Source organism: Saprolegnia parasitica, assembly GCF_000151545.1.
Source record: "Saprolegnia parasitica CBS 223.65 unplaced genomic scaffold supercont2.35, whole genome shotgun sequence".
Taxonomy (NCBI): domain Eukaryota; phylum Oomycota; class Saprolegniomycetes; order Saprolegniales; family Saprolegniaceae; genus Saprolegnia; species Saprolegnia parasitica.
The window spans coordinates 80,387-106,595 of NW_012156429.1; the positions used below are offsets into that span (position 1 = coordinate 80,387).

The 26,209-nt window shown below is 61.3% G+C and overlaps 13 protein-coding genes across 13 annotated transcripts; 5 read left to right on the forward strand and 8 right to left on the reverse strand.

Moving 5' to 3' along the window:
- Positions 1–909: 909 nt before the first annotated feature.
- On the forward strand, positions 910–2,450 carry SPRG_07932 (hypothetical protein). Its single transcript, XM_012347283.1, has 8 exons — positions 910–1,057; positions 1,105–1,231; positions 1,280–1,444; positions 1,489–1,534; positions 1,584–1,701; positions 1,757–1,935; positions 1,979–2,148; positions 2,193–2,450. The coding sequence occupies exons 1-8, from the start codon at positions 949–951 to the stop codon at positions 2,356–2,358; spliced, it is 1,080 nt and encodes a 359-aa protein (XP_012202673.1). The 5' UTR covers positions 910–948; the 3' UTR covers positions 2,359–2,450.
- SPRG_07933 (hypothetical protein) lies at positions 2,385–4,810 on the reverse strand (the record flags this gene model as incomplete). The annotated part of the gene is made up of 1 exon (XM_012347284.1): positions 2,385–4,810. Exon 1 carries the CDS (start codon positions 4,593–4,595, stop codon positions 2,385–2,387), a length of 2,211 nt encoding a protein of 736 aa, XP_012202674.1. The 5' UTR covers positions 4,596–4,810.
- A 239-nt stretch (positions 4,811–5,049) lies between these two features.
- On the reverse strand, positions 5,050–6,044 carry SPRG_07934 (hypothetical protein). The gene has a single exon (XM_012347285.1). The coding sequence runs from the start codon at positions 6,021–6,023 to the stop codon at positions 5,079–5,081; it is 945 nt and encodes a 314-aa protein (XP_012202675.1). The 5' UTR covers positions 6,024–6,044; the 3' UTR covers positions 5,050–5,078.
- Positions 6,045–6,750: 706 nt separating this feature from the next.
- SPRG_07935 (hypothetical protein) lies at positions 6,751–7,364 on the reverse strand. Its single transcript, XM_012347286.1, has one exon. The coding sequence runs from the start codon at positions 7,325–7,327 to the stop codon at positions 6,833–6,835; it is 495 nt and encodes a 164-aa protein (XP_012202676.1). The 5' UTR covers positions 7,328–7,364; the 3' UTR covers positions 6,751–6,832.
- Positions 7,365–7,637: 273 nt separating this feature from the next.
- SPRG_07936 (SLOB protein kinase) lies at positions 7,638–9,170 on the reverse strand (the record flags this gene model as incomplete). Its single annotated transcript, XM_012347287.1, has 5 exons — positions 7,638–7,925; positions 7,974–8,345; positions 8,387–8,744; positions 8,789–8,862; positions 8,916–9,170. 5 exons carry the CDS (start codon positions 9,168–9,170, stop codon positions 7,656–7,658), a joined length of 1,329 nt encoding a protein of 442 aa, XP_012202677.1. The 3' UTR covers positions 7,638–7,655.
- Positions 9,171–9,777: 607 nt separating this feature from the next.
- Positions 9,778–10,549, reverse strand: SPRG_07937 (hypothetical protein; the record flags this gene model as incomplete). Its single annotated transcript, XM_012347288.1, has 3 exons — positions 10,478–10,549; positions 10,374–10,419; positions 9,778–10,325 (listed from the first exon to the last, which is right to left on the reverse strand). Exons 1-3 carry the CDS (start codon positions 10,535–10,537, stop codon positions 9,778–9,780), a joined length of 654 nt encoding a protein of 217 aa, XP_012202678.1. The 5' UTR covers positions 10,538–10,549.
- Positions 10,550–11,003: 454 nt separating this feature from the next.
- SPRG_07938 (hypothetical protein) lies at positions 11,004–11,437 on the forward strand (the record flags this gene model as incomplete). The annotated part of the gene is made up of 2 exons (XM_012347289.1): positions 11,004–11,089; positions 11,158–11,437. The coding sequence occupies 2 exons, from the start codon at positions 11,004–11,006 to the stop codon at positions 11,435–11,437; spliced, it is 366 nt and encodes a 121-aa protein (XP_012202679.1).
- An 86-nt stretch (positions 11,438–11,523) lies between these two features.
- On the reverse strand, positions 11,524–13,459 carry SPRG_07939 (hypothetical protein). Its single transcript, XM_012347290.1, has one exon. It carries the CDS (start codon positions 13,433–13,435, stop codon positions 11,624–11,626), a length of 1,812 nt encoding a protein of 603 aa, XP_012202680.1. The 5' UTR covers positions 13,436–13,459; the 3' UTR covers positions 11,524–11,623.
- Positions 13,460–14,192: 733 nt separating this feature from the next.
- On the forward strand, positions 14,193–18,960 carry SPRG_07940 (hypothetical protein; the record flags this gene model as incomplete). Its single annotated transcript, XM_012347291.1, has 2 exons — positions 14,193–18,414; positions 18,443–18,960. The coding sequence occupies 2 exons, from the start codon at positions 14,193–14,195 to the stop codon at positions 18,958–18,960; spliced, it is 4,740 nt and encodes a 1,579-aa protein (XP_012202681.1).
- A 364-nt stretch (positions 18,961–19,324) lies between these two features.
- SPRG_07941 (hypothetical protein) lies at positions 19,325–20,935 on the forward strand (the record flags this gene model as incomplete). The annotated part of the gene is made up of 7 exons (XM_012347292.1): positions 19,325–19,546; positions 19,591–19,741; positions 19,786–19,997; positions 20,050–20,172; positions 20,220–20,354; positions 20,398–20,533; positions 20,595–20,935. The coding sequence occupies exons 1-7, from the start codon at positions 19,361–19,363 to the stop codon at positions 20,933–20,935; spliced, it is 1,284 nt and encodes a 427-aa protein (XP_012202682.1). The 5' UTR covers positions 19,325–19,360.
- A 90-nt stretch (positions 20,936–21,025) lies between these two features.
- Positions 21,026–22,360, reverse strand: SPRG_07942 (hypothetical protein; the record flags this gene model as incomplete). The annotated part of the gene is made up of 1 exon (XM_012347293.1): positions 21,026–22,360. One exon carries the CDS (start codon positions 22,358–22,360, stop codon positions 21,065–21,067), a length of 1,296 nt encoding a protein of 431 aa, XP_012202683.1. The 3' UTR covers positions 21,026–21,064.
- Positions 22,361–22,528: 168 nt separating this feature from the next.
- Positions 22,529–23,678, forward strand: SPRG_07943 (hypothetical protein; the record flags this gene model as incomplete). Its single annotated transcript, XM_012347294.1, has 4 exons — positions 22,529–22,712; positions 22,762–22,947; positions 22,992–23,555; positions 23,602–23,678. The coding sequence occupies 4 exons, from the start codon at positions 22,529–22,531 to the stop codon at positions 23,676–23,678; spliced, it is 1,011 nt and encodes a 336-aa protein (XP_012202684.1).
- A 645-nt stretch (positions 23,679–24,323) lies between these two features.
- Positions 24,324–26,105, reverse strand: SPRG_07944 (hypothetical protein; the record flags this gene model as incomplete). Its single annotated transcript, XM_012347295.1, has 5 exons — positions 24,324–24,704; positions 24,752–25,728; positions 25,775–25,826; positions 25,868–25,923; positions 25,970–26,105. The coding sequence occupies 5 exons, from the start codon at positions 26,103–26,105 to the stop codon at positions 24,348–24,350; spliced, it is 1,578 nt and encodes a 525-aa protein (XP_012202685.1). The 3' UTR covers positions 24,324–24,347.
- Positions 26,106–26,209: the final 104 nt, after the last annotated feature.

Consider the following 26,209-nt stretch of genomic DNA (forward strand, 5'->3'; position numbering starts at 1 on the left):
TTGTATGTAGAAGCATCGGGAGGTTGAGGGAGTTGATGGCAAGGTCCACCCGATGGACATTGTGGCCGGCTCGCGACACGACGTTGCTGTTTGTGAATTTTCTCACATGTTGACGCCTCCAGCTTAGGCTCGCATCATTGGGCGGCTTGTCTCCTGTACGCTAGTATGCCATCCCTTCGTGTACTCCGATCCAAGTGAACGATACCAAGGCGGCGATGGCAGCCAGGCTCGGGCGGCGTCCCTACGGCAGAGCTTGAGCGCGGAACCAGGCCGCATACATTCTCCAAGAATACTCTCAAACTTGATATTTCTACAGTGGCGTGCGAATAGCCTCAGCAATTCGCCGGTGGGCGCGGCGTGGGAGAGGACGCGGCGAGAACGTCCAGGGCTTTACGGAGCTCTAGGCTGCGCGGGCCGTTGGTAACAGACCGTCGCCACCTTCGATGGTCGCGGCTAAGCTCTACGACAGCGCACCCACGTCATCACAGTAGCTAGTATCGACTTCCGTTTATCGATTTATAAAAGCTAATGCACAACGACTGCGTACCAGAGAGATATCCCTTAGCTCCGTTGTTGTCGTCGTTCAGAGGCGCGATCCATAAGAGACTAGCTACTTCTCGACACTCGGATCCAATATACGTGGCGTCGCGTGCGGGAAGATCGCCTTGCAGAAAGCCCCGCAGCGTTTGATTGGGCAGCTTCTGGCTCAATAGAACCGACGCCATCATCATCATCACCCGACTTGGAGTTTCGCAAACACCAATCCGTCATGTTCCTGCGCCTTCGGTCTGCCAGCCGCCGGACGTTTACGACGACCGCGCCCTCGGTACCTTAAGTCCTTGCCACTGCTGCTGCGATTGCCTTTATGCGTTGAGTAGATTCAGACCGCGACCCTTCAACACGGTCCAGGTGGAGTGGTCGGACGGCCACGCCAGTCGCTTCCACGCCATGCACCTCCGCGCGTGGTGCACGTGTCCGCAATGCCAGCACAGCACGGGCCAGCGCCTCGTCAACATTTCCGACATCCCCACCAACCCTGTCATCCAGCGCCTAGCCGGTAGCACGATATCGACGCCTCTATCGGCCTCACGCACACAAATTTAGTCACAACGGACGGCCTCGCGATTGATTGGGACGACCATCACAGTGTCTTTGCGCCAGCGTACGTGCGGTCGCTCTGCCACTCGAACCACGACAAGCCCAACCCGGCCACGCGCCCGACGCCGTCAACGTACAAGATCACACCGTCGTCCTATCTTAGCATTGTTTGATGGCGTAGGACGCCTGTGACGCCGATCGAGCACGACGCCATCTTGAGCGAGGACGGCATGCTGACGCTCCTCGAGACGATCATGACGTCTGGATACGCGCTCGTACGCAACGTGCCGTGCGATGCTGGCGAAGTGCAGCGGTTTGCCGAGCGGATTGCCCCGATCTCGCACTCGTATGCATCGATCGCACTCGCTTCGACCTGAGCCTGTGTCGTAGGTGCCTCTACGGCTCTGTCTTTGACGTGGTCGCCGAGCACGACCCGGTACGCGTCCTCTTCTCCTCCATCCATGCACTGCATCCATAATGATTAGGTCAACATTGCGTACACGGCCGAGCGTCTCAAGCTGCATTTGGACCTCGCGTACTACGAGTCGCCGCCGGGCCTGCAATTTCTGCACGCCCTGCGCTTTGATACGACGGTCGCGGGCGGTATCCTCCATCCTTGGTCGCTGGCGCTGCCACGTCACGAGATTGCCCTTTCTAGGCGAGTCGACGTTTCGCGATACGTTTGACGCAGCGGCGACGCTCAAGGCGCGGCACCCAGAGCACTTTGCCACGCTCACGCGCGTGCCTGCGACGTTCCAGAAGATCCATTTGCACCGCGCGTCGCCCGCCATCATGGAGTACCAGCGGCCGCACATCACGCTCGACCACCACGGCGAGGTACGTGCCTCGCTTAGCAGGCAAGTTGGCGACACGAGCTTAGGTCAACGGCGTCTTTTGGAGCCCGCCGTTCGAGGGCCCGTTGCGCATCGCCCAAGGTGACGTGGAAGCCTACTACGCTGCGTACCGGGCGTTCGAAGCCATCATTGAGCGCGAAAACGTGATCGAATTCAAGCTCGCGCAAGGCGACCTCGTCGTCTTCAACCAACGCCGGTCGCCCTCTTGTCCTCGTGTAAGGAGGCGTCAACTGTCTCTAGGATGCTGCACGGCCGCGAGGCGTTCCAGCCCACGTCCGACGGTGTCCGGCACCTGCAAGGCACGTACGTCAACATTGACGACTACTCGTCCAAGTACGAAGCGCTGCGCTACAAGCTCACGGGCACGCGAGGCGCGCGCCGCCTTGGCAACCAAAACCACCTCTAACGTTGTAGCAGCACTACACTTGTGTCTTAAGCAATCTTTTTGTTGGCCAGCTTGCTCGCGGTTTCCAGCCTGCGCTTCAAGTTGCGCTCGCGTGCCTTCTCCTTCTTCTTCATCGCGAGCAGGTGGTCCTTCATCGCTGCATCGTCGCCAACACGCTTGAACTCGGCCGCGTCTTGGAGCTCCTTGGCTTTCTTCTCGGCCGCCGCCTTCTCGAGCGCGCGGACGTGCTTGGTGTACATGAGCCGCGTGTACTCGCGCACGAGGTTCTTGAGCATCGCGAGGCCGGGGCCGCGGCCCCGCGTCTTGAAGAGCGTATAGACGTCGTCGACGCGCCCGTACGCATACCCGTCAAACGGCTTGAGGTAACTTAGGAGGGCGAGGAACTTGTCGTCGATGGCTTGCCGCGCGGCCGCGTCGTCGTCCGGAGGCGTCGCATCGTACGCTTGCAGCAGCGGAAGGAGGCCAATGATGTGGTTGCACATGGTCGACGCTCGCTCGACGCGGAACCGATCGCTGGGCGGCGGCCCGAGGCGCGCCTTGATTAGCGGCCCGTCGGGTTTTGCCGGCGCCACCACGGTGCGCACGGTCGCTGCCGCCGTCGTTTCGGTTGCGTCGCCGGGCTTGGCCACCGACACGAGCGCCCGCAGGTCGACGTTGTGGTCGCACATGCCGCAGTAGACGGCGCCGTCGTCGTACGTCGGAATCAGCGCCGATAGATCGTCGGGCGTTGGCGGTTTGGGCTTGGCCGCGCGCTTTGGGCGCTTCTCAGGCTTGCGCTTCGTCGACGCGTGGGCCTTGCGCTGGCGAAGACAGTTCCAGTGGTTGGCGTGCGGCCCTCGCGGGTTGCCACAATACCAAACCTTCTCCGTGCGGTGCATGGCGGCCTCGCACGTATGGCACTGCAGAAACGGGTCGGGCGATCCGTCGAGAAAGGTTTGACTCAGCGCTTCGAGAAGACTCTCGGGCACGAGGTCGTGCGCGTGCACCGAGCACGAAGGGTACGTAGCGTGGATCTGGGGCAAATGATCGAGCACGAGCTGGACGGCTTGGAGATGGCTCTTCTGGTACTCCTTGGCGTCGCCAGCCGTCGATGCGCCCGCTTCGGCGACGCGGACCAGCGCCTTGGCGGTCGACTGAAGAAATTTGTCGACGTCTCCATGCGAGGTTCGGAGCGCGTCGAGGCGGGCGAGCGCTTTGGCGTCGTGCACGAGGTCGGACGCGAGTAGCTTGTCGCAGAGGTCGTCCAGAGCAAACTCGCAAGTGGCATGGCGATCGCAGTACGCGTGGTACGCGATCCGGGGCACCTCGTCCATGTCCAGCTGGAGCAGCCCGCCGATGCCGCGTGCGCCGTTGAGCTTGCTATACACCGGTGTACGGTGCTTCTGGATGCGGTTGGCCTCGCCGATGCGCGCGCAGATCGCGTGAAAGTACGCGTTGCAGTGCGTCCAGTGGCACTTGATGTGCCAGCCTTCGCTGCGGCCGCAGAGAACGCACGGCGACTGGCGGCGCTCGGCGAGTGGCTCGTGCACGACCGAGAGTGGCTCCATGCGCCCCATGTCCTCGATGAGCACGTCTGGATCCCACCACACGCAGAGCACGTGGGCCCAGGCTTGTGTGCCCCGGGGTGAGAGCGTTCGGAGCGGCTTCATGGCGCCGCCGTAGCGCTGGCAGAGGTAGCACACCATCGTATTGCTCGGGATCGTCGTGTCCTTGAGCTCGACGCAGCGGTGGCAAAACCAGTCACCGGACGGCACAGAGGCAATGCCGTAGCAGCTTTGGTGCACGGGAATACCGCACCGGTCGCAGAAGACAATCAGATCGTCTTTCTGGCTGTCGCCGCCGTTGCAGATCGAGCACCAGCCCTCGCTGATGCAGAGCGCTTCGTCCGGGACGCACTCGGGCACGAAGACGATCGCGGCGTCCTGTGTCGGCGCACACGTGCTGCTAACGGGCTTTGGCCGGCCCGACTCCTTAGGCGCCACGTCGTCGGCGCCCGGCATCGGCTCGATGGCCGCAGCGACGGGACTCACGGTAACATCCTCTTGGCTGGAAGCGCATTCGTCGACCGACGACTCGATGACGATAATGTCGGGGCTGAGCGCGGGCGGCTCGAGAGCAATGGCGCTTGGTATCGCTGTGGGCGATCGAGACAGTGTGGCAGTATTGCTGGTTGCCGGCGTGGCTTGTCCGAGCGAACTTGGGATAGCGACCGCTTCAAGGACACCAAAGGCGTCCATGGGCTGTCTCGGCGATTGCTTTGTGCGAAGTCGACCAGCTGGAGAGGGCTCTATCGAGCGACTGCCTGTATACGGCAACGCTGTGTCGACGCTGGACGGCGCGGCGCTGGTCGAGGCAACTGCAAGCGATGCCTGCCTGGCGTGGGACCTTGCGCTTGCTGCTGCAGGCGCCGCCGAGGGCAATGGCGGCCGAGCCGCCGCATCCGGAATCGATGCCCCACCGACGACGACGGAGCGCGGCGCCGCAGTCTCGTTGTCGCTCGAGCTGGACGTCGGGTCGCTCATGCTCGCCAGCGCCAGTGCGCAGGAATATCGAGCGCTCGATATCCGGATACTGGATTTGAACGGTTACTCATGCGGATGGCTCGCTTGACGTGGCAGAGGCAACCAACCCACCGTCCTGCAACCTGCAACCACCTCCCCCGTCGAGGCGGGCAACATGCAATGGGACGGTGCAGAGAGGATTTACCACTAAGTTTAGAGCTACAGAGGTGGAAGGACCGTGGCAATGAGTGCCGTGAGATGGAAGAGGTCGATGGCGAGGTCGGGCGGCAGCTGGCCAAGATACCGGCCGGGGCTCTCGTAAAAGACGTCGGTCGCCGCCACCGTGATCGTCGGTGCCGGCCCCATTGACGCTGGCCACGAGAAATACCCATCGGCAATCAGTTCCGGAAGGCGAGCATCGTGTGGCGGCAGCAGTGCTTGGATCGCTTCCGGTACATGGGCCAACGCCTCGGGCGAGAGTGCAGCCGTGCCAATGCTTCGCGCTTGTCGAGGACCAAGCTCGTTGTTGCGGCGGCGAGCGTACACCACGGCGAGTGCGCCAAACTCGCCCGTCTCGACACTGCGCTCGCCGATGCAGAGCATGAGCACGGTCCGGAGTTGGGGCAGATGAAAGTACTCGGCTGCGCGCTGCATCGCGGCGGCAAGGCCCACGTGGTGCTGGTCAACTTGGACGACAAGCCGCGGCACGCAAAGGCCGTTGCCATCGGCCGGCACGAGTCGCGTCGGGGCGAGCTGTGCGTCCGGGATGCGGTGCGTTTGGCGATCGTCGCCGTGCAGCCCGGGGATGATGCAGGTGCCAGCGCCCGCCATCACGATTCTGCCCGTATCGATGGCGTAGTTGCGGATCTGCCCAATGATGTCGGCGACTACGACGTTGTGGACCGTATTGCCCACGACCTTGTCAATGTACACGTCTGCGATGGTCGATGGCGCTTGAAAAGGCCCGCGAAAGACCTCGGAGAAGCAGACAAACTTGAAGTCGTGTCGAAGCAAGCTCTGGAGCCATGCCTGGAGCGGGATCGCAGTGCCAATGAGGAGAGGGCCGAGTGTGCAGTCGTCGGGGCGCTCGCGGAAGATGTCGACTGCCTTCTCGATCCTTCGCGACGTGAGTCGACCCTGCATGACGTGGAAGGGTGTCACCATGCTTTCCCTTGGTGTCTCGACTTGCGATACTAAAATGGGTCTCTCGAAAGTGGGGCATGCGGCGCCGTGCCTTCGAAGAAGAGCAAGAAAACGCAGCCGTCCTTGTAGCAAGGCGATACAACCCTCGTCCCACGGCTCGCACACGAACCAACGCCCACGCATGGGACGGGGCTCGTCCGCTTGCATGCAATCAATCCACTGTCTGCGCCAGAGTTGCAAGAAGACGACGGACTGGAAGCGCAGAAGAAGGCCCGCATGGAGCCGCCAACGACGCCGCCCAAGACGTCGTTGCATCGGACTATGCTTCGACACACCTCTCGACGATGCAGCGGCGCACCCACGAGAGCCAAGCGACAGCCAATGCAGACGATGCGGGAGTGATTCGGTCACGGCGCTTGCCCTTCGTCTTTGGATCTGTCGGGTCACACTTGCAGCAATGGAGCGCCAGATTGTTGAGCTCTCGGTCTCTGGATTGCATCCGGAAAACGGTACTTTCTACTGATGGAGGCCACGGATGCAGGCTTCCTTTGGCAATCATCCTCGCGCCTCGGTGCACGACCATGGAGCCATCAAGTCGCAGCATGAGGGCGCCTTATTATAACTCTATCGGTTAGTTGTGTCGTCTGGTGAGAGACGCTATTGAAGGCAGTCAAATCGACTGGATGGAATGGCAGAAGAGGCGTGTTCTGAGGTCCTTGCGTGGCCTCACGACGATTACGCCACGTAGCAGCACCACGAATAGCAACGCAAAGCGCTCATGCCAACACACAGATCTAGTTCAAAGGCAGTGTGACGAGCTCTCGACTTGTTTACTCAAAGTCGCTCTCCGAGTCGTCGTCGTCGGCCGAGACGAGACCAACGCCCAGCTCCACGTCGCGCGCCGAGCTCGCGTTCAAGTCAAAGCAACCGTCGCATTGACCGCGGAAGTTGCCCTTGGCGTACGAGTAGGCCATCTTGGCCTGCGGGTTGGAGGTGGCGGGCGCCCAGAGGATAAAGTAGAGCTTCGACGTCTTGCGCCCATCAGGCAGCGTCGCCTCGTGGTCGTAGATGACATAGCGGCAGTCTGCATGCGGCAGTGCTACGCAGAGGTCCGCGGCCGTCGCAGCCGGCGGCGCCGACTTGTCGACCTCGATCGACGCGCCGTCGATGCGGAAGAAGACGTAGCGGAACTGGCGCTTCATCTTGACGGCGCGGAAGGCCTCCATGGCCGCGGCCGACGGCGTGATGGGCCCCGTGGCGGCGCCGTCGGCGTGGATGTACTGCGGCACGCCCGCGGTCTTGAGGTGGTTCTCCTGCGCCGACATCTGCGTTCTGAGCCGCCCACGTTCTTATGCCACAAAACGATCCTCCATAATCCCGTAAATATCATGTTTGTACGGTTCAAACGATAGAAATAGCGGAATTTTCACGCCGGCCGTCACATGACGTGGCAGATTACTATTGCAGATTATTCTTGCTCTTGTGGATGGTACAGGAGACCAATCTACTGCCTGCTGCTTTCCTACGACCATGCTATGCTTCTTCGTTCATGGAGCCTCGAGGTATTCCATCCCGACCCCGTGCCCGATCCGGAAACGAGCCAAGCATGAGCAGACTACGGTCGTTGACATGGAGACGAGGAGCGTGGATCTACTACGCGCGTGCACTGCAGTCCGAGTACGAGGACGCACTTGCAGTCACGGGCATCTGGCTGCCGTGGAAGGCCGAGACGCACGCTTCAACGTACGTCTTCATCTCCTCCGTGAGCACGGGCGACGGTGGCGCCGCCGCATTTGCAAGCATGCGGCGCTGCAGCTTGGACGGGCGCTGGACGCGGGGCAAAAAGAGGGGCATCTGCAGGAGCGATTCGATCGAGAGGTCGTGGCGCTGGTCCTGGAAGATCGCATCCAGCACATCTTGTACCTAATTCCGTTCGATACGTGAGGACAATGAGATCGTAGGGCCGCCTACGCGGTCGGACGGGCGGTGGAGGTTGGCGTAAATGGGCTGGCCGTCGTCGTCGAGCCGATTTCGCGAGAGCTCGACGCCAAACGCCATCTCAAAGAGCACGTGCCCAAAGAGCATGACCGGCAGCATCTTGTCATCGCTGTCGCTGACCGGGCTCTGGAGCCGCCCGGCTTGGAAGAGCAACGCTTCGTAGCCGCCGACGCGCACTTGCTCGTACTCCAGGAGGATGTTGCCCGTGTGCAGGTGGTAGCTCGGAAGACCGAGCGCCTGCAGCTGCTGCATGCCGAGGAGGATGTCGCGGCCCATGCGCGCAATCGCCGATGGCGCGAGCGGCCGGCCGACGCCGTAGCGCTTGAATTTCTTATGGTACGGCATCTACGACCTCCACGCATGAGGGCCATCGTGCGACGTCGCACCGAGAGCAGCATGGTCTGGCTGCGGTGCACGATGTAGTCCTTGAGCGAGCCTTGGTTCATCCACGGCGAAATCGCAGCCATGCGCGGCGTCTCGTGGTCGAGGTACGCGACGTCGAGGACCGGCACGACCTGCGGGCAGAGCGCGATCTGCGTCATGAGCGCCCGGAGCAGCGCGAGCGTCGCCGCGTCCGTCGGCAGCGACGGGTACATGCTCAGAAGGTACTGCTTTCGGAACGAGCTCATGTACGAGCGGTGGTGGAACGAGTTGCCGCCCGAGGACGCTTGGCCGAGGAGGTACAGCCGCTTGGCGCGGTTGCGGCCCATGTAGAGCGCAGGCTTGTCAAGCCACTCAAAGGTCCTAGCCGCTGCTTGAGAGCAACCGCACTACTAGCACTAGCTTACGTTGAAGCTTCGCAGTACTCTTTGCAAAAGGCCTTTTCGCGCGTTGCGATCCCGTACGCCGACTCGCTCTCGTCCTATGTAATCCTGCATGAGCGCTATGACCTTGGCGCAGGAATCCACTACGTACGAGGTCTTCGTTGAGCCGCTCTTCCGGGATCGGCGAGAGGTACGATTGCGCGACGTCGGGCATGAGCGCGGGCCAGTCCATGTCGGCGCGGGCGAGCAAGTGGCTCGACTCGTACCGATTGATGGGCTTGGGCCGGCGCTTGCAGCGGCGGTAGAGCTCATAGAGACCGTAGGCGGCGAGACACGCGGCGAGACCGACGGCGACGCCTGCGAGCAGGTGCAGCCACGGGTGGTCCGACGCTTCGATCCCGAGCATCGCCATTCTAACGACGACCAAATGGTGATAGACACGCCCCATTAGACAGGCGGCGGCAATTTGTTCGGATAATTTTTTACCTGCGGTAGCGGATGATAGGCAGCAAGAGGAACGAGTGGACGACTTGGTCGTGGCGCCAAAACGAAGAGCGCAACACGGGCCATTGTTCTAGTACCCTGCGCCGAGGCAGCCCCGTTGCAGCCTTGCGCCGCACGATGGAGTGGTCACGACGCGTATCCGGACCGTACGCTGTTTGTTACAGTGTATTTTTCTGGTTTCTGTGTCCTCTGCGATAGCGCCATTAATAGTGGTTGTCAATGATGGCAGACAGGTATTGCGGTCATGGATTCCCTTGCGCCACCAACTGTTCAACCTCGTCGGCGGTTCTAGCTTTCAGCAGTCTCTTGCCGGTGACGATATGCCGCCAACAGCCTCCGTGGAGGTGACAAGCAGCGTCACGACGTGTCATTTGCATCATTGGGTCAAGCAATGTAAGGCGGTGGTCGTCCAAACATGACGGGGCTTGTATGACGAGTTCTGGTGTCTTTCAGGAGCCCAAGGATCGCCAACTTGCTTTGCCAATGACATATGAAGTGAACAAGGCAGCTTACTCGTCCGCACTATCGTCCTCACTCTCGGCGCCCATCGGGTCATCGTCATCGTCGTCATCATCGTCGTCGTCGTCGTCGTCATCATCGGAGAGGAGCGCTTCGTCGAGCGCACTCTTGCGCTTCGGAAGGAGGTTCATGGTCTCGAGCTGGAAGCGGTCGACCAAGCGGGGCAGCGCAATGTTGCAAAAGTACTCTTCGCGCAGGAGGAGGTCCGCGACTTCGTCCATGTGCAGCACGTCCCAGCCCATCGTCTTGCGGAAGCGCACCTTGCGGTAGTCGGAGAGGAGGTTCTCGAGCACGGGGTAGATCTCGACGGGCTTGCCCGTGAGGCGCAAGTACATGGCGCCGAGCGCCGTGACGTACTTGTAGTCGCCATTCTCAATGAACGTCATGACGACGTCCATGTCGGGCTGCATCTGCAGCATCTTGAGGAGCAAGCACAGGAACGGCGACGGCTGCTGGTTGCCGCCAAAATGACCCGCAATGTAGCTGAGCTCGATCGCCTTCTCGACAAGCGTCTCTTCCGTGAGGCCAAAGCAATGCTCTACAAAGACGACGACGATGACGATAGCATGCATGCTGGCACGCGTACCCTTCCAGTACATGCAGTCGTAGATGCGATTCCGGAGGATCTTCTCCTAGAAGAAGCAGACGCATGGAGATACGTGCGAGGTAGACGCAAGCAAGCAGCCTTACCACGAGATGCTGCGGGTTCACGCCATGCACATGCGTCACGCCCACGTCGGTCGCGTTCATATTGGCCCGTCGGTTTTAGGCCAATCGCGGCCGGCCAAGGATCTTCCATCGCTGTGATTGGTTCAAAATCCAAGGATTTGCCAACGGAGATCATCATGACCACTGCACCGGCTTCTCCGGCTCCTCGCCCAACACGAGTTCACCTCGTCCCGCGGATCGCGCTCCTGCCTCCGCCTGCCTAAATCAAGTTCCTCAACCAAGTACACACAACGAAGAAAGTCCGACAATTTTATTTAGCATAGTTTTATCTATTGCAATAGACGACCCACTTCAACAACAACCACTGCTGCACCGCGTCTTCCCAAAGCTCTCACAGTACGTAGCCCTTGTATCTGTCAGCACACAAGGCTCTGGCATAAGAATCTGGTTTTTCTGCAAGACGAGCTCTGGACAAGCGCGCCTTTGCATGCACCCCCAACAACAAACGGTAGGTATGCGTCGCCATCGAAGAAGAAGGTAGTCGCGCATGCACATGCACGAGCAGTTGCCGGACGAGCAAAACGACTTGGGCTGCAGAGAAAAGACGCGTCGCTGGAACAACGCGCCACGTCGGTTGGACATCGAAGAAGAAGACGACGACTGTCGGCCTGTCGACGCCATGGCACTGGCGAAATGGATAGAATCGTGCTCACGGACGAGTTCTCGCACTACCGAGAGGTGACGGTCACCATCGAGACGCGCGGACCGCGCTGGCGCCGCCGGTTTGCCAAGCGGCAGCAGCGGAAATACGACGCCCAAGTATCGACGCCTGGCCTCCTGCACGCGATCCACGAATTTATAGTCGAGCACGCGCCGAGCGAGCCGCTCCTCACCGCAACCATGGCGCGCTGGCAGCGCGATGTGCGCGCGCGGGTCGGCGACCTCGTGCTGCGGCCACGTCGGTCGTTTTTCCATCGTTGATGTTTTCCATCGATCTATCAACTTGATACATAGATACCATTTTGTCATTCTGAGTGGAGGAGGTGCCACGTTGAACAAGAGACCAAGGTGTGTCGTCCATTCATATTACATCCACAATCGTCTTGACTTATACTATCGTAGTATTCGCGTATACAACTCTTGGAGCCCGATCCTGCACCACAGTGTCTAAATAAGATTGCGGTAGCCGTCTTCCATCGTGCTCTTGGCGTGCGTCGACGCGAGCGCGTGCTTGACAGCGACGAACGCGACCATGCCAAGCCCAAACGACACCAAGACCATCGCCGCGATCGACGACGTCGACGTGGCGTCCAAGAGGTTGGTCTGGAGCAAAATCTCCTGCATGATGACCGTGTGTCGGAGCCCGTCCGCGTCCGCAAACATGCGGTAGATCGACGGTTGCTGGCACAAGATGAAGCCGCAGAGAATGGACGATGCCCGGCCGAGCGTCTTGCCGAGCACGCTCGTGTACGCGTTCTCGTTCTCGTAGCAGTTGACGACCGCGCGCATGCAGTCGCACTTGAGGCTCACGATGCGGTAGAGGCACGCGATCGAGTAGCCCGGGTTGAAGTCGAAGAAGCCATACAAGGTCGTGAGCTTGGTGCCGTCCGAGTCTTCGTTCTGGTACAAGTCCGCAATCGACTTGTCTTGGTCGAGCTGGAAGTTGTAGAACGGGCACTGCGTGTAGTCGAAGAGCTCGCGCGTGAGGTGGTTGGCATACTGGCGCGCGTTGCAGTACTCGACGTTGCCGTGGTGGTAGCGCTTCCCGTCACCGGCCTTGAAGTCGATCCATTGGTACCACTCGGAGCAGAACCAGTCAATCGGGTCCCACACCCAATTAACCGCGAGCTTGTTGACGGTTTTGATGTCGCGCGTGCCGAGCTCGCCAGAGAAGGCGCACTGTCTGGTCGCCGGCTCGAAGCGCGGGAGCCCCGAGACCTTGAAGAGGTTGAGGCTCGCGCCGCTCACCTTGAGCATCGTGAGTTCGAGGTACCGGTTCTTCTTGTTGTTCCAGAGCAGCTTGACCTTGTCGCACGTGCCCTTCTCGCTCGGCTTGGTCACGACAATGTCGGTGAGGTAGTCATACTCGTCGTCGGAGTCGACGCTCGCGCCCGCTTCGTCGACGATGCGCGTCTTCTCGACGACGCACACGCTGCCGTCGTAGCACACGCCGACGGGGTTGGGCTTGAGCGTCACGTCGCAGTTGGTGCGCTTCGTGCACGCGCCATTCGGCACTTGCTTGGCGTAGTCCGGGTGGATGATCTGCTGACCGAGGTTGCCCTTCAGAGTCGAGAGGTAGTAGAAAAGCCCCGCGTCGCAGTAGAGCTTGAGGCCGCCCGTGCCGTCGGCGCCGTCGAGGTAGTTGGCCTCGAACGCCGTCAACTTCGGGTTCGTGCCCTTGTCCTGCGCGCAGTAGTCGAGGTACTTGTCCGCGCGCACGTTGACCGGAATGCCGTTGCCGTTGAGCTTGGTCGTGGCCGAGAACGACTTGTCCGCGGGCTCGTAAAAGGCAAAGACCTCGACCGTCACTTGCTCCCACGGCACAAAGTACTCGTTCGGGAGGCAGCACGAGTAGTCGACGCGCGTCCGGTTGCCAATCATATCAAAGTCCGAGGCACCTGCGAGGTACTTCTTGGTTTGCTCGAGGTGGTTGGCGTAGACGTCGTAAATGAGTCCGTACGTCGACTTGTAGTAGCCGACCGTGTTGAGCACTTCGGTGGCCACGCACGACGTCGCGCACGCCGTGTAGCGACCGAGCGTCCCGAAGGCGGTCCACGCGTCCTTGCTCGCATCGGCGTACGACGTCGTCTTGGTGCATGTGCTGACGCAATTCTTGAAGCTGCCGAGAATGCTCGAAAAGTGCGACGGGTCGATGCTCTTGAAGGGCGGCGCGAACGTGATCGGGCGCTGCTTGATGCCACGGCTGGCGACCGACGAGGTCGTCGCCGCCGCCAGCGCGAGGTACTGGATGTTGACCATGCTGGCAGTCGCAGTCAAATGCGAAAATGATAAGATCTGTGGTCGCGACGCCTGAAGATCGCTTGTCGCGCTGCAGGAAGATCGCGAAAAGTTTGGGCACCAATCAGTATTCCGCACAAACTTTAGGAGCCAATCACCGCGCGCCAAGAAAGCGCCGGATACGAGCTCGAAATGGCTCGCTCGAAATACTTCGCGGTCATCATCGAGCTCTTGCACACGTTCCAAGGACTCTGCGTCGTCTTTGAAACCGGCAAGACAGGGTGCGTCCTTCACCTCTTGAGATGGAAACCATGATAGAACTATATGTGTCGGCTTGAGAGGTAGCAGTGCGATGCAAGATCAGTTGAATTCTATAATCCAATGCTGCTACAGTTATTTTCGGACTTGAGTAAAAGCAAATTCTGCTATGGAATAGATCCACCTTTGGATCATACGAAGTGGAACGAGTTCCACGAGCTACGGTGCTAATACCGGTAGTACGCGGAAGGCAAGGGACTTGGCGAACATCGACTGAGTGCGATCTTGGCAGCGCTTCGAAATGGAACCCCGCTTCGAACTACGAAGTCGGGCATACAAAACAATGCATTTCTCAACTTCGACGGATCCAGCTTCGAGGACCGTCAAACTTTCGCGACCAATCACCTGGCGCGATCGCAAAAAAACGAGCCAATCACAGAGCGCGGCTCTCGCCGAAGATCGCCGCGGCTAGCATGGCGAGCGTCGTTCGCAAGTGGCATTTCCGAATACGCGGCCAAGGATGAAGACGGTCTTCCTCGCGGCAGTCCTCGCGGCGCCGATGATCGCGGCCAAGAGCATGGAGGCCGACCGATCCAGCGTGTACGCCTACGGCGACGACAACACGAAGAGCGGGATCCGCGGCTTCGCTGACGACGACGACGCCTACGCCACGGAAGGCTACGTGTACGGCTACACACAAGGCTATGTGCACGAGCACGACAAGCACCTGGCACCAGGCCCGCGCGGCCACAAGGGCAAGCCTGGCAAGAGCGGCAAGAAGGGCGACCGTGGCCAGCGCGGGCCCCAAGGAGCCAAGGGCGACAAGGGCGACCGTGGCTATACGGGCCCGAAGGGCAACAAAGGCGACCGCGGAAAAGACGGCAAGCGCGGCGACGAAGGCCCGAAGGGCAACCAGGGCCCGCAAGGCAACCAGGGTCCCGCCGGTCCTAAGGGTGATGCCGGCGATCACGGTCAATATTACAGCAACGGCAACCTCGTCAACACGCTCGGTGACACGCTCGGTGACACGGTTGGCACGCTCGGTGACACGGTCGACACGGTAGTTGACACGGTCGTTGACACGGTTGACACGGTCCTCGACACAGTCGGTGGCACGATCACCACAGTCGGTGGCACGGTCAACACGGTCGGTGGCATTGTAAATACGGTCGGCTACAAGGTCGGTGGCACTGTCGGCACGATTGGTGGCACTGTCGGCACGATTGGTGGCATTGTCGACACGGTCGGTGGCACTGTCGGCACAGTTGTTGACACGGTCGGTGGCACTGTCGGCACAGTCGTTGACACGGTTGGTGGCACGGTCGGTGGCACGGTCGGCGGCACTGTCGACACGGTCGTCGACACGGTCGGTGGCACTGTCGGCACGATCAGTGGCACGATTGGTGGCCTTTTCGGGACTAGCACACTGCTCGGAGTCAACGGTGGTCATCTCCTCCTTGAGAACGAGTCGGAAGGCTATGGCCGCGGTAACCGTCGTGACGACGCCTCTGACGAAGGCACAAATGGCGTAATCCGAAACTTCGTCGACGACGACGACGCCTACGCCACGGAAGGCCTTCTCCACGGTTATGTCCAGGGCTATGTGCACGAGCACGACAAGCATCGCGCACCAGGCCCGCGCGGAAAGAAGGGCGAGCAAGGCAAGAAGGGCAAGAAGGGCGACCGTGGCCAGCGCGGACCCCAAGGAGTCAAGGGCGACAAGGGTGACCATGGCTACAAGGGCCCGAAGGGCGACAAAGGCAACAGCGGAAAAGACGGCAAGCGCGGCGACAAAGGCCCAACGGGCAACCAGGGCCCGGAAGGCGAGCAGGGTCCCGCCGGCCCTAAGGGCGATGCTGGCGGTCACCTCGGAGGTCATTACTACAGCAACGGCAACCTTGTCGACACAGTTGTTGACACGGTCGGTGGCACGGTCGGTGGCACTGTCGGCACGATTGGTGGCACTGTCGGCACAGTCGTTGACACGGTCGGTGGCACGGTCGGCACAGTCGTCGACACGGTCGGTGGCACGGTCGGCACAGTCGTCGACACGGTCGGTGGCACGGTCGGCGGCACTGTTGACACGGTCGTCGACACGGTCGGTGGCACTGTGGGTACAGTCGTTGACACGGTCGGTGGCACGGTCGGCGGCACTGTTGACACGGTCGTTGACACGGTCGGTGGCACGGTCGGCGGCACTGTTGACACGGTCGTTGACACGGTCGGTGGCACGGTCGACGCGATCAGTGGCACGATTGGTGGCCTTTTCAAGATGAGCACACTGCTGGGTGTCAACGGTGGTCATCTCTTTCTCGAGAACGAGTCGGAAGGATATGGCCGCGGTAACCGTCGTGACGACGCCTCTGACGAAGGCACAAATGGCGTAATCCGCAACGTTGTCGACGACGCCTACGTCACGGAAGGCAATGTCCATGGTTACGTTCAAGGCTATGTGCACGAGCACGACAAGCACCTCACCCCAGGCCCGCGCGGCAAGAAGGGCAAACCTGGCAAGAACGGCAAGAAGGGCGACCGTGGCCAGCGCGGACCCCAAGGAGCCAAGGGCGACAAGGGTGGTCGTGGCGTCAAGGGCCCGAAGGGCGACAAGGGTGACGACGGAAAAGACGGCAAGCGCGGCGCCGAAGGCCCGAAGGGCAACCAGGGCCCGAAAGGCAACCAGGGTGCCGCCGGTCCCAAGGGCGAGGCTGGCGAACCGAAATACGCCAGCCAATACGACGAACCCGTGGGTGGCTACGGCGACCAATATGAAGACGACATTGACGACTACGAGGTCGACACGTACGACAACGAGGACGACACGTACGGCGACGAGGCTGAGACTTACGACGACGAGGCCGACACGTACGACAACGACGACGACGTCGAAGCGGATTCCGGCGATGATTACTATGGCCGCCTCTTCTTGGAGTCGGCCAAGGGCGCGCCGCCGAAGCGCAACCCGCAAGGCTACAAGCCGCGCGTCCGCGCCACGCCGGCGCCGCCGTTGGCCAAAGGCGAGAAGGAGTTCAACCAGTTCTGGAGCGCGGCCAAGTTCTGCGACGCGGAGCTCGCGCTGACCGAGTGCCTCATCCAGTGCAACGCGATCACGGACTTTGCGACGTCGAGCCGCGTCGCCAAGTGCATCCAGCGGTTCTCCAACACGCTGTGCCCGACGCTGCCGGCCGACGGCTGCAGCACCGGTCGCGTCACGCTCTCGCCGCAAAGCTGCTCGAGCGATGCGCTTGTCGCGGCCATGTACACGATCGGCGAGATCCAAAAGACGGTGATCGGCGACGAGGCGGCGCCGGTCGACCTCTACAAGGCCGACAACCCGGACTCGTTCTCGGCCATCAAGCTCGCGGTCACGATGCAGGCGCTCGTCAACTACGGCAACTGCGTCGGCGGCTCGCTCTTGAACTACGCCGACACGTGCAACGCCAAGAAGTTCTTCAAGAGCAACACCAACGCGTGCGTCAACGACATTCTCGCGACGTGCAACGGCAAGGCCACGAACGAAGCGACGACGCACGACCCGGTCCGGCTCGGTGACATCCTCACGTCGCCCCAGCTGGTGCTCACGTCGCCCCAGCCGGTGCTGACTGATGTCTCCAGCATCCTCTTGAGCCAAGGCAACGACGAACGCGCGGCAGCTTACAACTACGTCCGCGAGCACCACACGGAAGACGCCAAGGAAGTCGAGAAGCTCGGCGCGCTCATTCAAAGCGCCGGCGCGGTCGAGTACCGCAAGGTCGACGTGACGATCACCGAGCACAAGACGAGCGAGAACGAAGCCGGCATCACCGTGTGCCCCAACAGCTACACGCCGCTCAACTACCGCCTTCCGTTCGCCAAGGCGTTCACGCCGGCCATGTTCAGCACCGCCGGCGGCATCCCGGCCTCGTTCGTGCCGTACGACGTGCCCGGCTTCCCGCTCACCGACGTCGCCTTTCACTTTCCCGCGCAGTCGTACGACGCCACGACGTCGTCGTGGAAGCCGGCGGTGTACGAGAAAGGCTCGGCTAACCAGTTTCCCGAAGGCACGCCGCTCGACCCGCTCACGCCCAAGGGCGGCATCCGCGACACGTGCGAGAAGTTCCACTTCCTCTCGATGCTCGCGTGGTTTGCGGGCGAAGACACGGGCGACTACTGCTTTACGATCGACGGCTACACGGCCGAGTTTGTCGAGTCGGGCGAAGTGCACCCGCTGAGCTGGGACGAGGTTCAAGTCGCCAACATCTGCCCGGACACTCAGGTCCTGACCACTCGCCAGACCGCAATCACTGCGAGCGTCACCGTGCTCAACGCAGCGGCGCCGGAGCTTATCAACGGACTCTCGACCACGCTGGCGCTCGACCAAGCCGCGCTCCTCGGCGCGGCGGTTGCGACCCCTGGCTGCGCCTCGTGCTACAACGTCAAGTGGCGCGACCCGGCCTACTGCCCGCGCCACATCGCTCGCTTCGGCATGCAATTGCGCTGCTGCAAGTCGTTTGCCAACACGATGGACGCCCGGATTGCCAAGACGCCGACCAAGAAGCGCGTGCCGTGCGGGTCGTACTCGGCCGAGTGGGACGGTGTCTGCACGGCCGAGGACGACCTCGAGTTCACGCACACAGTGTACTCCAAGGTCGGCAAGGGCGAGCTCCAGCCGACGACGTCGGCCTACTACACCAACGCGGACGGCGTCTTCAACAAGGCGATCCACCTCTTTGCGATTTTCCAAGGCGCGCTCCGAGAACCTCTCGGTCACGCAGCAAAAGCTCTTCCTCCAAGTGCTCGCGTTCTTCAACTGGAACAACGACTGCAGCGTCAAGGCGACGCTGACGCTCGACCGACCGGTGCGCACCGCGTACGTCAAGAAGACTGTCGCGGACGACAAGGCGATTTGCGCCGACAAGCCCGAGCACACGTACATCACCGGCAACGCGTGGTGCGACGCGGCCAACTCGCTGCTCCAGACGACCGTCGACTGGACGACGCTCCTCGGCCTCGAGCCCGAGGACGGCAAGTGCTACGCGCCCACGTGCCTCCTCTCGCGCTACGTGACGTGCTCGGAAGCCCCGGAGCCGGAGCCCAAGAAGAAGGGGTACTATGTGCCCCACGCCCGCGAGTACAACGCGCCAACGAGCTACGACCGCAGCCTCTTGGCCGTGCCGTCGGCCGCGTCCGTGTACACGCTCAGCGCCATGGGCTTCATGGCGGGCATCGCCGCCGTCGTCGTTGGCCAAGTCGTCCTCGTCACGCGCCATGACGAGAGCGCCGGATCGCCGTACCACCAGCAGATCTTGTAAGACACACGTCGCGATGTGTCTTCCACCCTAGTACTTGCGTCATGATTAAATGTGTTTCTCAATAAACTTTCATTTTGTTTCTCTATCAACTCTCATTTGGATTCTCCATCACCACCTTTGATCTGGATTCTCCATCATTAACTTTGATGTTGATTCTCAAACTTTGATTTGGATTCTCAATCAACTCTCATTTTGTCGAGCGCGACCGTGTATTACATGATTGTCCTCTCATTTAACGTCGTCCTTGGCCATTGCACAGACGCCATGAGAAGCGAGAGGAGCGTTCGTGGGAGCTGCTGGATGGCATGCCACCTGCGTGAGCTTGTTGGAGGAGCGATGGCGTCAACGTTAAGAACGTCAAGATCCGTGGCAAGAAAGTGTAAAGATTCCGTCGGAACGGATGGCGATCGTCGACGTGGTCGTGGTCGGTGGCGGCGTCGTGGGCACCGCCATCTTCCGCGAGCTTTGCCTTGGCGGGTACGACGTCGTTTTGCTCGAGAAGAATGCGTTCTTGGCGCAAGGCGCGAGCAGCGGCAACTCGGGCATCGCGTGCACGGGCTACGACGCGCCGGTCGGTTCGATCGAGGTAGACACCCGTGCTTTTGCACATCGTCGCTGACGCACCGGTAGCAAGCGTGCATTCGGCGAGGCATCCAGCGCAATGCGACGGTCCACGCAGAGCTCGGTCTGCCGTCCAACCCCTGTGGCAGCCTCGTGGTGGCATGGACGCCCGACGAGCTCGCCAAGCTGCCGGCCATCGTCGCCCTCAACCACGACCTCGGTGCGACATGGCTTGCGTTGGCGATGGGCCATGAGCCGACGTAGGTGACGCCGACGTGACGATCCTCGACGCCGACGCCTTGTACGCGATCGAGCCCGACTTGGCCGCCGGCGCACTGGGCGCCGTCTTGGTCCCGGGCGAGGTTGTCGTCGAGCCATGGCTCATCCCGATCGCGTACGCTTTGCACGGTCTCGTCAACGGCGGCCAGATCCGCACGGGCCACTGCGTTGCGTCGGGCGCCTTCTCGCCGTCGACCGTACGCGCATCGACCATGCCATCCCGAGTGTAAAGAAGATGCTTCTGTCTAGCTCACGTGGACGCTTCGTTGCACCAACGGCGTGACAGTCGACGCGCGCTGCGTCATCAACTGCGCCGGCAACTATGGCGACGTCGTCGAGGCCATCCACACGCCCCACGCCTTGCCCTTTTCCGTACGACGACGTGCTTGTCGGTCGGATGGCGTCATGTCGTGGACTAGATTCGTCCACGGAAAGGCCAGTTTGTGGTGTTTGGCGGCCCGAGACCCCCGAAACTCCAGCACGTGCTCCAGCCCGTCCCGACGCACCGCACCAAAGGTGTCTTTGTCTTCCAAACAGTCTACAACCAAATCGTGGTACGGCGTCGATCCGACAACGATATGCGACATGTCGGTGTAGGTGGGACCGACGGCCGAGGAGCAAGAGGGCCGCGAGCACCCAACGACGGACCCGGTCGTGCTCGGTCGTCTCGCCGCCTTTGGGAAGCGCGTGTTGCCGGGCTTGGCAGCGACACCAATCGTCGGGTCGTACGCCGGTACGAAATACCTCGCCGATGCGTCCAACCATGGAATGCGACGCAATATCGTTGACGCTAGGGCTGCGACCGGCGACGCAGCACCGCGACTACCAGCTGTCGCTGCACGTGACGAAGCGCTGGATCACGGTCGCGGGCGTTCGATCCACGGGCGTCACGGCGTCGTTAGGTATCGCCGAGCGCGTTGCCTGCGACTTTGTACCGCAGCTGCCTGGCTTGGCACCGCGCCCGCTGTCGGCGCCAGTAGGCTTTCGCCTTCCGCCGATCGCAGTCCTCGCCGCGGCCATGCACCCGAGTGACTATACGCTCGAGCTACACGGAATGACGTGGCGAGTCGACCATGCGATCACCCGCTTTGGCTGGCAAGCGCTGAGAACCGACAAGGCCGCGGCTCGCCTCTAACGACGATCCTGACTAGTAAGCGTCTGTAATGCTAGCAGTCGAATCTGTCTTTCGTCCCTACTACATACTATAGGGTTGATGTGCAGCGTTGGTGGCAGTAGTGTGTGTATTAAGAGCATCGATGGATCTCTACTCCTTGTCCAGGACCACGTCGTCCTGACGCTCCTCGACGACGAGCGCGCCGTGCTTCTTGGTGAGCTTCTCGGTGAGCATGGTCCGGAACTCGGCCATGACGTTGTTCTCACGCTGCTGCTTTTCTTCAAAGTTGATGAGCGCGAGCGCGCGCTTCTCTTCGGCCGAGTAGACTTGGTTCTCCTTCCGGATACGCACGGCGTTCATGCGCTGGTGGCGCGACCCACTCATGACGTACCCCGCCGTCTCGAGCGACTCGATCTCGTTGCCGCTCCAGCCGACCTCGCCGCGCCGAGGAATGCGCATGTTCTTCTGAACGTACTGCGCAATGGCCGCGCCTTCGCCCGGCAGCAAGTCGCGACCGTACGAGCCACCGCCCTTGCCGCCGCTGTCGCCGTCCGGCATGGGCATGGGTCCAATGACCTCGGGCTCGTCGTCGAGGGCCGCGGCGGCGTGGTGGCCTTGGACAGCCTCGCGAAACTGACTGGCTTCGAGGGCGTCGGCAGCGTTGAGCGGCGACGACGATGGCTGGTTGGTATGCACGTCGCTCTCGTCGCTGCTGCTACTACTGTCACTGCTGCTGCTGCTGCTGCTTGGACTCGGGCTGCGTCGACGCTTCTTGGAGGACGACTTGGACGACTTTTTGCTTTTGGACGACGACGACTTCTTCTTCTTCTTTGCCTTGGCCGACGACGTCTTGCGCGACGATGACTTCTTACTGCTGCGTCGGCGGTCGTCGTCACTGCTTTCCGAGGACGACGACGACGGCGCAGGCGACGGCGACCGACGCGAGGGCTTCTCGGGCTCTTTCTTGGCTTTGGGTGGCGGCGACGGCGGACTCGGAAACGTCGACCAGATGCTAAACACTTTGGCCTTGCGTTCGTCGATGCGCGCTTGGTAGTAGTCCGAGTCCATCGACCCGCCGTAGGCCGCTGACGGGCGAGACGAGAGACTGCTGCCGTACTTGCTCATGCCACCGCTGCTTCGCCCATCGTGGGCTGGCGGCTTGGTCGATCGCGGGCTGCGGTTGCGGTCAACGGATCGTCGTGCATTGCGATCCGACGTGTCAGGTCGATCTGCGCTGCTTCGGCCGCGCTCGGACTCGCGGCGACGGGGCGATCGGTCCCGCCCACGGCCGCTGTCCTCGCCGCGGTCGCGCGACCGCCGACTGTCCCGCGAGCGGCCAAACTGATCGACGTTGTCATTGCGGTCGCGCGATCGCTTGGCCTCGCGCGTGGGGCGACGATCGCGGCTGCTGCTGCGGCGGCCTCGGCTGCGGCTGCGGCTTCGCATCCCGAAGCAGTATACACTATTTGCTTCGCTTCCATATTTGATTGGTCGTTTACATCATACAGTATTTGATACCACATGTGGTGTACCATATAGTGTATTATACAACACGATTTGAGTCGACAGGATATAGTATACGATTGCCAGCTTTTGAATTTCAAAGCGAGCACAATGGCGTTCGAGTACCGGCGGCTGCTCGAGGACGACCGCGCCAAGGCGTATCTGCGCAGCTTCGCCTCGGAGCGCAGTCGATGGAACGAACTCGTCGAGGCCACGTTCCTCTACGGCGTGCACTGCATTGCGCAAAACTACTCGTTGCATGCGCTGACCACCGACCAAGTCGTCGACATCACGCGTGCGTCGCGTCCTCTCCTGCGCCATCACCGCTAATGGCAATGCTGTAGGGGCGACGCTCAAAAAGCCGCTGCATTACCAAGCCACGCATGCGGTCCATGCGCGTGAGGCGGCGCCAAAGCGCGCGATGGCGGCCAAGCCCTCGTCGTCATGGCGGCGTGGCAGCGCGGAGGAGCCAAGCCCGAACCCTGTCACACCGGCTCCGTCCACGACCCCTGCGCCGGTGCTACCCGACGGTACACACAGCGACCAAGCCCATGCTACATGACCTTGCTCATAGGACGCCAAGAGCTCGAGATGTACGCGGCGCTCGTGGGCAAGCCGTGGATGGAGGCGGCGTGGCAATCGTTTGTGGCCACAACAGGGTATCCGTCCATTGACGTCGACGCCTCCGAAGACGCGTTCTATACAGCGTACGAAGCGTTGCGCGATGCGCCGACGCTGACGCCGCAGCCGGCGCCACGCACCTTTCTCGCCTTTGTCCGCGCCGCCATGTTGCACGGCATGCGCCCAAGAACGCAAGTCGCATCCACCATGCAAGCTGCCATGGAAGCCAGCCCAAGCCAGCCCAGTCCTGCAAGGCTGGCAGCGACGACGAAGAGTCAGCCGAGTCCAGAAAAGACGCAAAGCACGCCGAGAGCGCGACCTCGTCCACCGGCGCCAAAGAAAGAGGCAGCGTCCAAGGTCAAGGCCGAGCTGGAGGCGCAAACGGCCAACGTGCTTCGCATCCGTAAGAACACGACGCAACGCATGCACGAAGCGCTCGCCAAGCACAAGCTGCATCACATGGAGGCGCATGCATCCGCGCCACCTCGCTTGAGGTCGCGCCCGCTGGCTCGCCCAGGTACTTCCGCCTTGACCCTCCTTCCACGAGGCAACGAGTCAAGTAGGCTCCAAAGCGCTCGAGATCGCTGATATGCTGGCCGCGAGTCCGTTCTTGCAAACGGTCGAGACGTACGTCCGTTGATGCAATCATGAGCTCAAGCTGCGCCAGGACACTTCCGGAACCGACGCCCGCCAGACCCAACGAAGCCGTGCAGTCGGAGCTCTACAGGGGCCGCCTTCTCGACCTGGACACATGCCAAGGTGCTCTATCTCGCGATCGCAAACATACATTCAACTGTCGTCCTAGCTCCACCGGTAAATCGAGAGCGCGCCAAAGAGGCGTTGAAGCCCCGAAGCCACGGTGCGAAGCTCTTGCCTGGTGCAGAGACTGACTGGGTATCCTAGACTACAAGGGCTGGCTCGGAGACTACGGACCAGCCCATACGCGCACGGTAGTGCCTGGCGACTGGAGTGAGCTCGACGACGCCGACACGCTTTGGCTCCAGCAACGCCGTACTCCTCACCACAGACTTGGTTGTGGAGGTTGATGGTAGCATGCCGGTAGGCGGCACCAAGGCCGGGGATCTGCCGCCGTACGAGTGGAACTTGGATGCGTACGCGACTTACAGTTGGTATGGCACGTGACATCCTGCGTAGGATCGACGTCGAGGCCTTGACGGATCCTGCGCCACTTCCCACCCCCGTGGTACACACGTCCGAGGTCGACCCCGCCTTCGAGTGGCTCGTGCCCGAGTCGTCGCGATAAGTCGAGCAACATAGTATCAATACAAGGCACTCGATAGGTTTCTTCTTATGGTGCGTGCAGTAGCAAGATCAAATGAACGCTCGTGTACGCCATGTACATGCCAAAGAGCACCTTGCCGTACCATCTCGGGCACTGGAACCGAGAGAGCGCGACCACACTCAGCGTGCTAACCAGACTCAGCACGAGAAAGCCCAGCGACACCTTGCAGTGCACGTCCCACGGCACGTGCGTTCTCGACGTCATGGACGCCAGTCGCGCCAAGAGCATCGGCAGGCCGAGCCCAATGAGGAGGTTGAAGACGGGGCCGCCAAAGCAGCCGGCGAGCGCCATCTCCGGGCACCCGCCGCGTGCGATGGCGACGTTGGTGCTCCAGTCGCCAATCGAGTTGCCCCACGAGAGGATCTACATCTTTCTTGTCCATGACGATATCAACCGATGTAGCAGTGTACCGTGAGGCCCACGACGCTCGGCGGCAGCGTCGTAATGTGTCCGACGGCTGCGAGCACCGAGACGAGCTCGGCCGCGAGCCCGTAGATCCAAGCGACGCACGCGACAAAGCCGAGTGCGTAGAAGCCCATGATGAGAGACCGCGATGTCGGCGCTGTCCGGTGGTAGGTGCCCACATACACGGCAAGCGAGAGCCCGAAAGAGGCGCTCACGACGGCCAAGTACACACGCGGGTGGGCATCCAAGAGCCCACCGAGCCAGAGCACAAACACACTCGTGGTGGTGACACTGAGCGCAGCGCGGCGGCGCGACCAACCATTGCGCCGCACGACGACCATTGGAATCGTCAGCTCCCGGGGCAAATCCAGAAGAAGGTATCGGACGTGGCGCCAGGAGCAGCGATGCCATCGTCCATACCAACGCGTTTGCCGTGGCGGCGGTGACACCACGTCGTCACTGCTCTCGTCGAGGAGCGGCGCGGCGAGTGTCTCTTGGCTCGGACCAAAGTACGTGTCAAAGATGGCGCCGTCAAACGCTTGCCGCGCCATCGTCGTCGATGGCTTGGTGCTTGTCATGGTGACAAACTTGTACGCAGGCGGCGACGTCTCGAAGAGCTGTGGCGCATGCCAGAACGCAAAGAGCACGCCGTGGTGGGCGTCGTCGGGCGCGGGCGCCGCCCAGCACGTCGGGAGGACGACGAGGAGCACGTAGATCGTGTAGACGAGCGGGAACGCGGCCATGTACATCGTGGATGCTTCGAGGACGCAGAGAATGATGAGCCCTACGACGACAAGCAGCGAGAGCACGTCGCGGCAAAACGCGCGCGGCGCGATCGCGACGACCGGCGACGTGGACGCGACGAGGACGGCGCCGACGACCATCGTCGTGACAAACATGACGCCACCGAGGAGCGCATTGAGCCCGGTCTCCATTGCGCCCGACGACGACGAGGCCAACGACGAGAAGACGTCGGGCGCGCCTAGGCCGCATGAGCTGCTGTAGATCGCGATATGGAAGAATGGTACCGTTGCCAAAGGCGAGCAAGGTGACGCCGGCCACGTCGAATGGAATGTGAAACTAGCGCAGCATGAGCATGCGCCGCGCTATGGCCATCGCACCTGCGTGCAGAGCGTCGAGAGCGTCGGCGAAAAGTACTCGTCGGCCGTGTTGCCCACTAGAGGACGGGTCGTAAGGAGGATGCTGCGATCGTGGAGTCGTACGGAGGTAGAAGAGGAGGACGAGCCATGCGGCTAGGACGAGGCAGGACGCCCATGCCCAGCCGGCCATGCTGCAGTAGTGGAACTCGAGGTAGTTGATCCCGAGCGGGCCCATCTCCATGTCGTAGGAGCAGTTCATGGTTGCCGGCAAGATCTCGAGTCAAATTTGTATGCGGGTGTTTTTCTTTCGTACGTATTTAATACATCGGCGTGACGCCGTACTTTATATTTGTATTGGACATT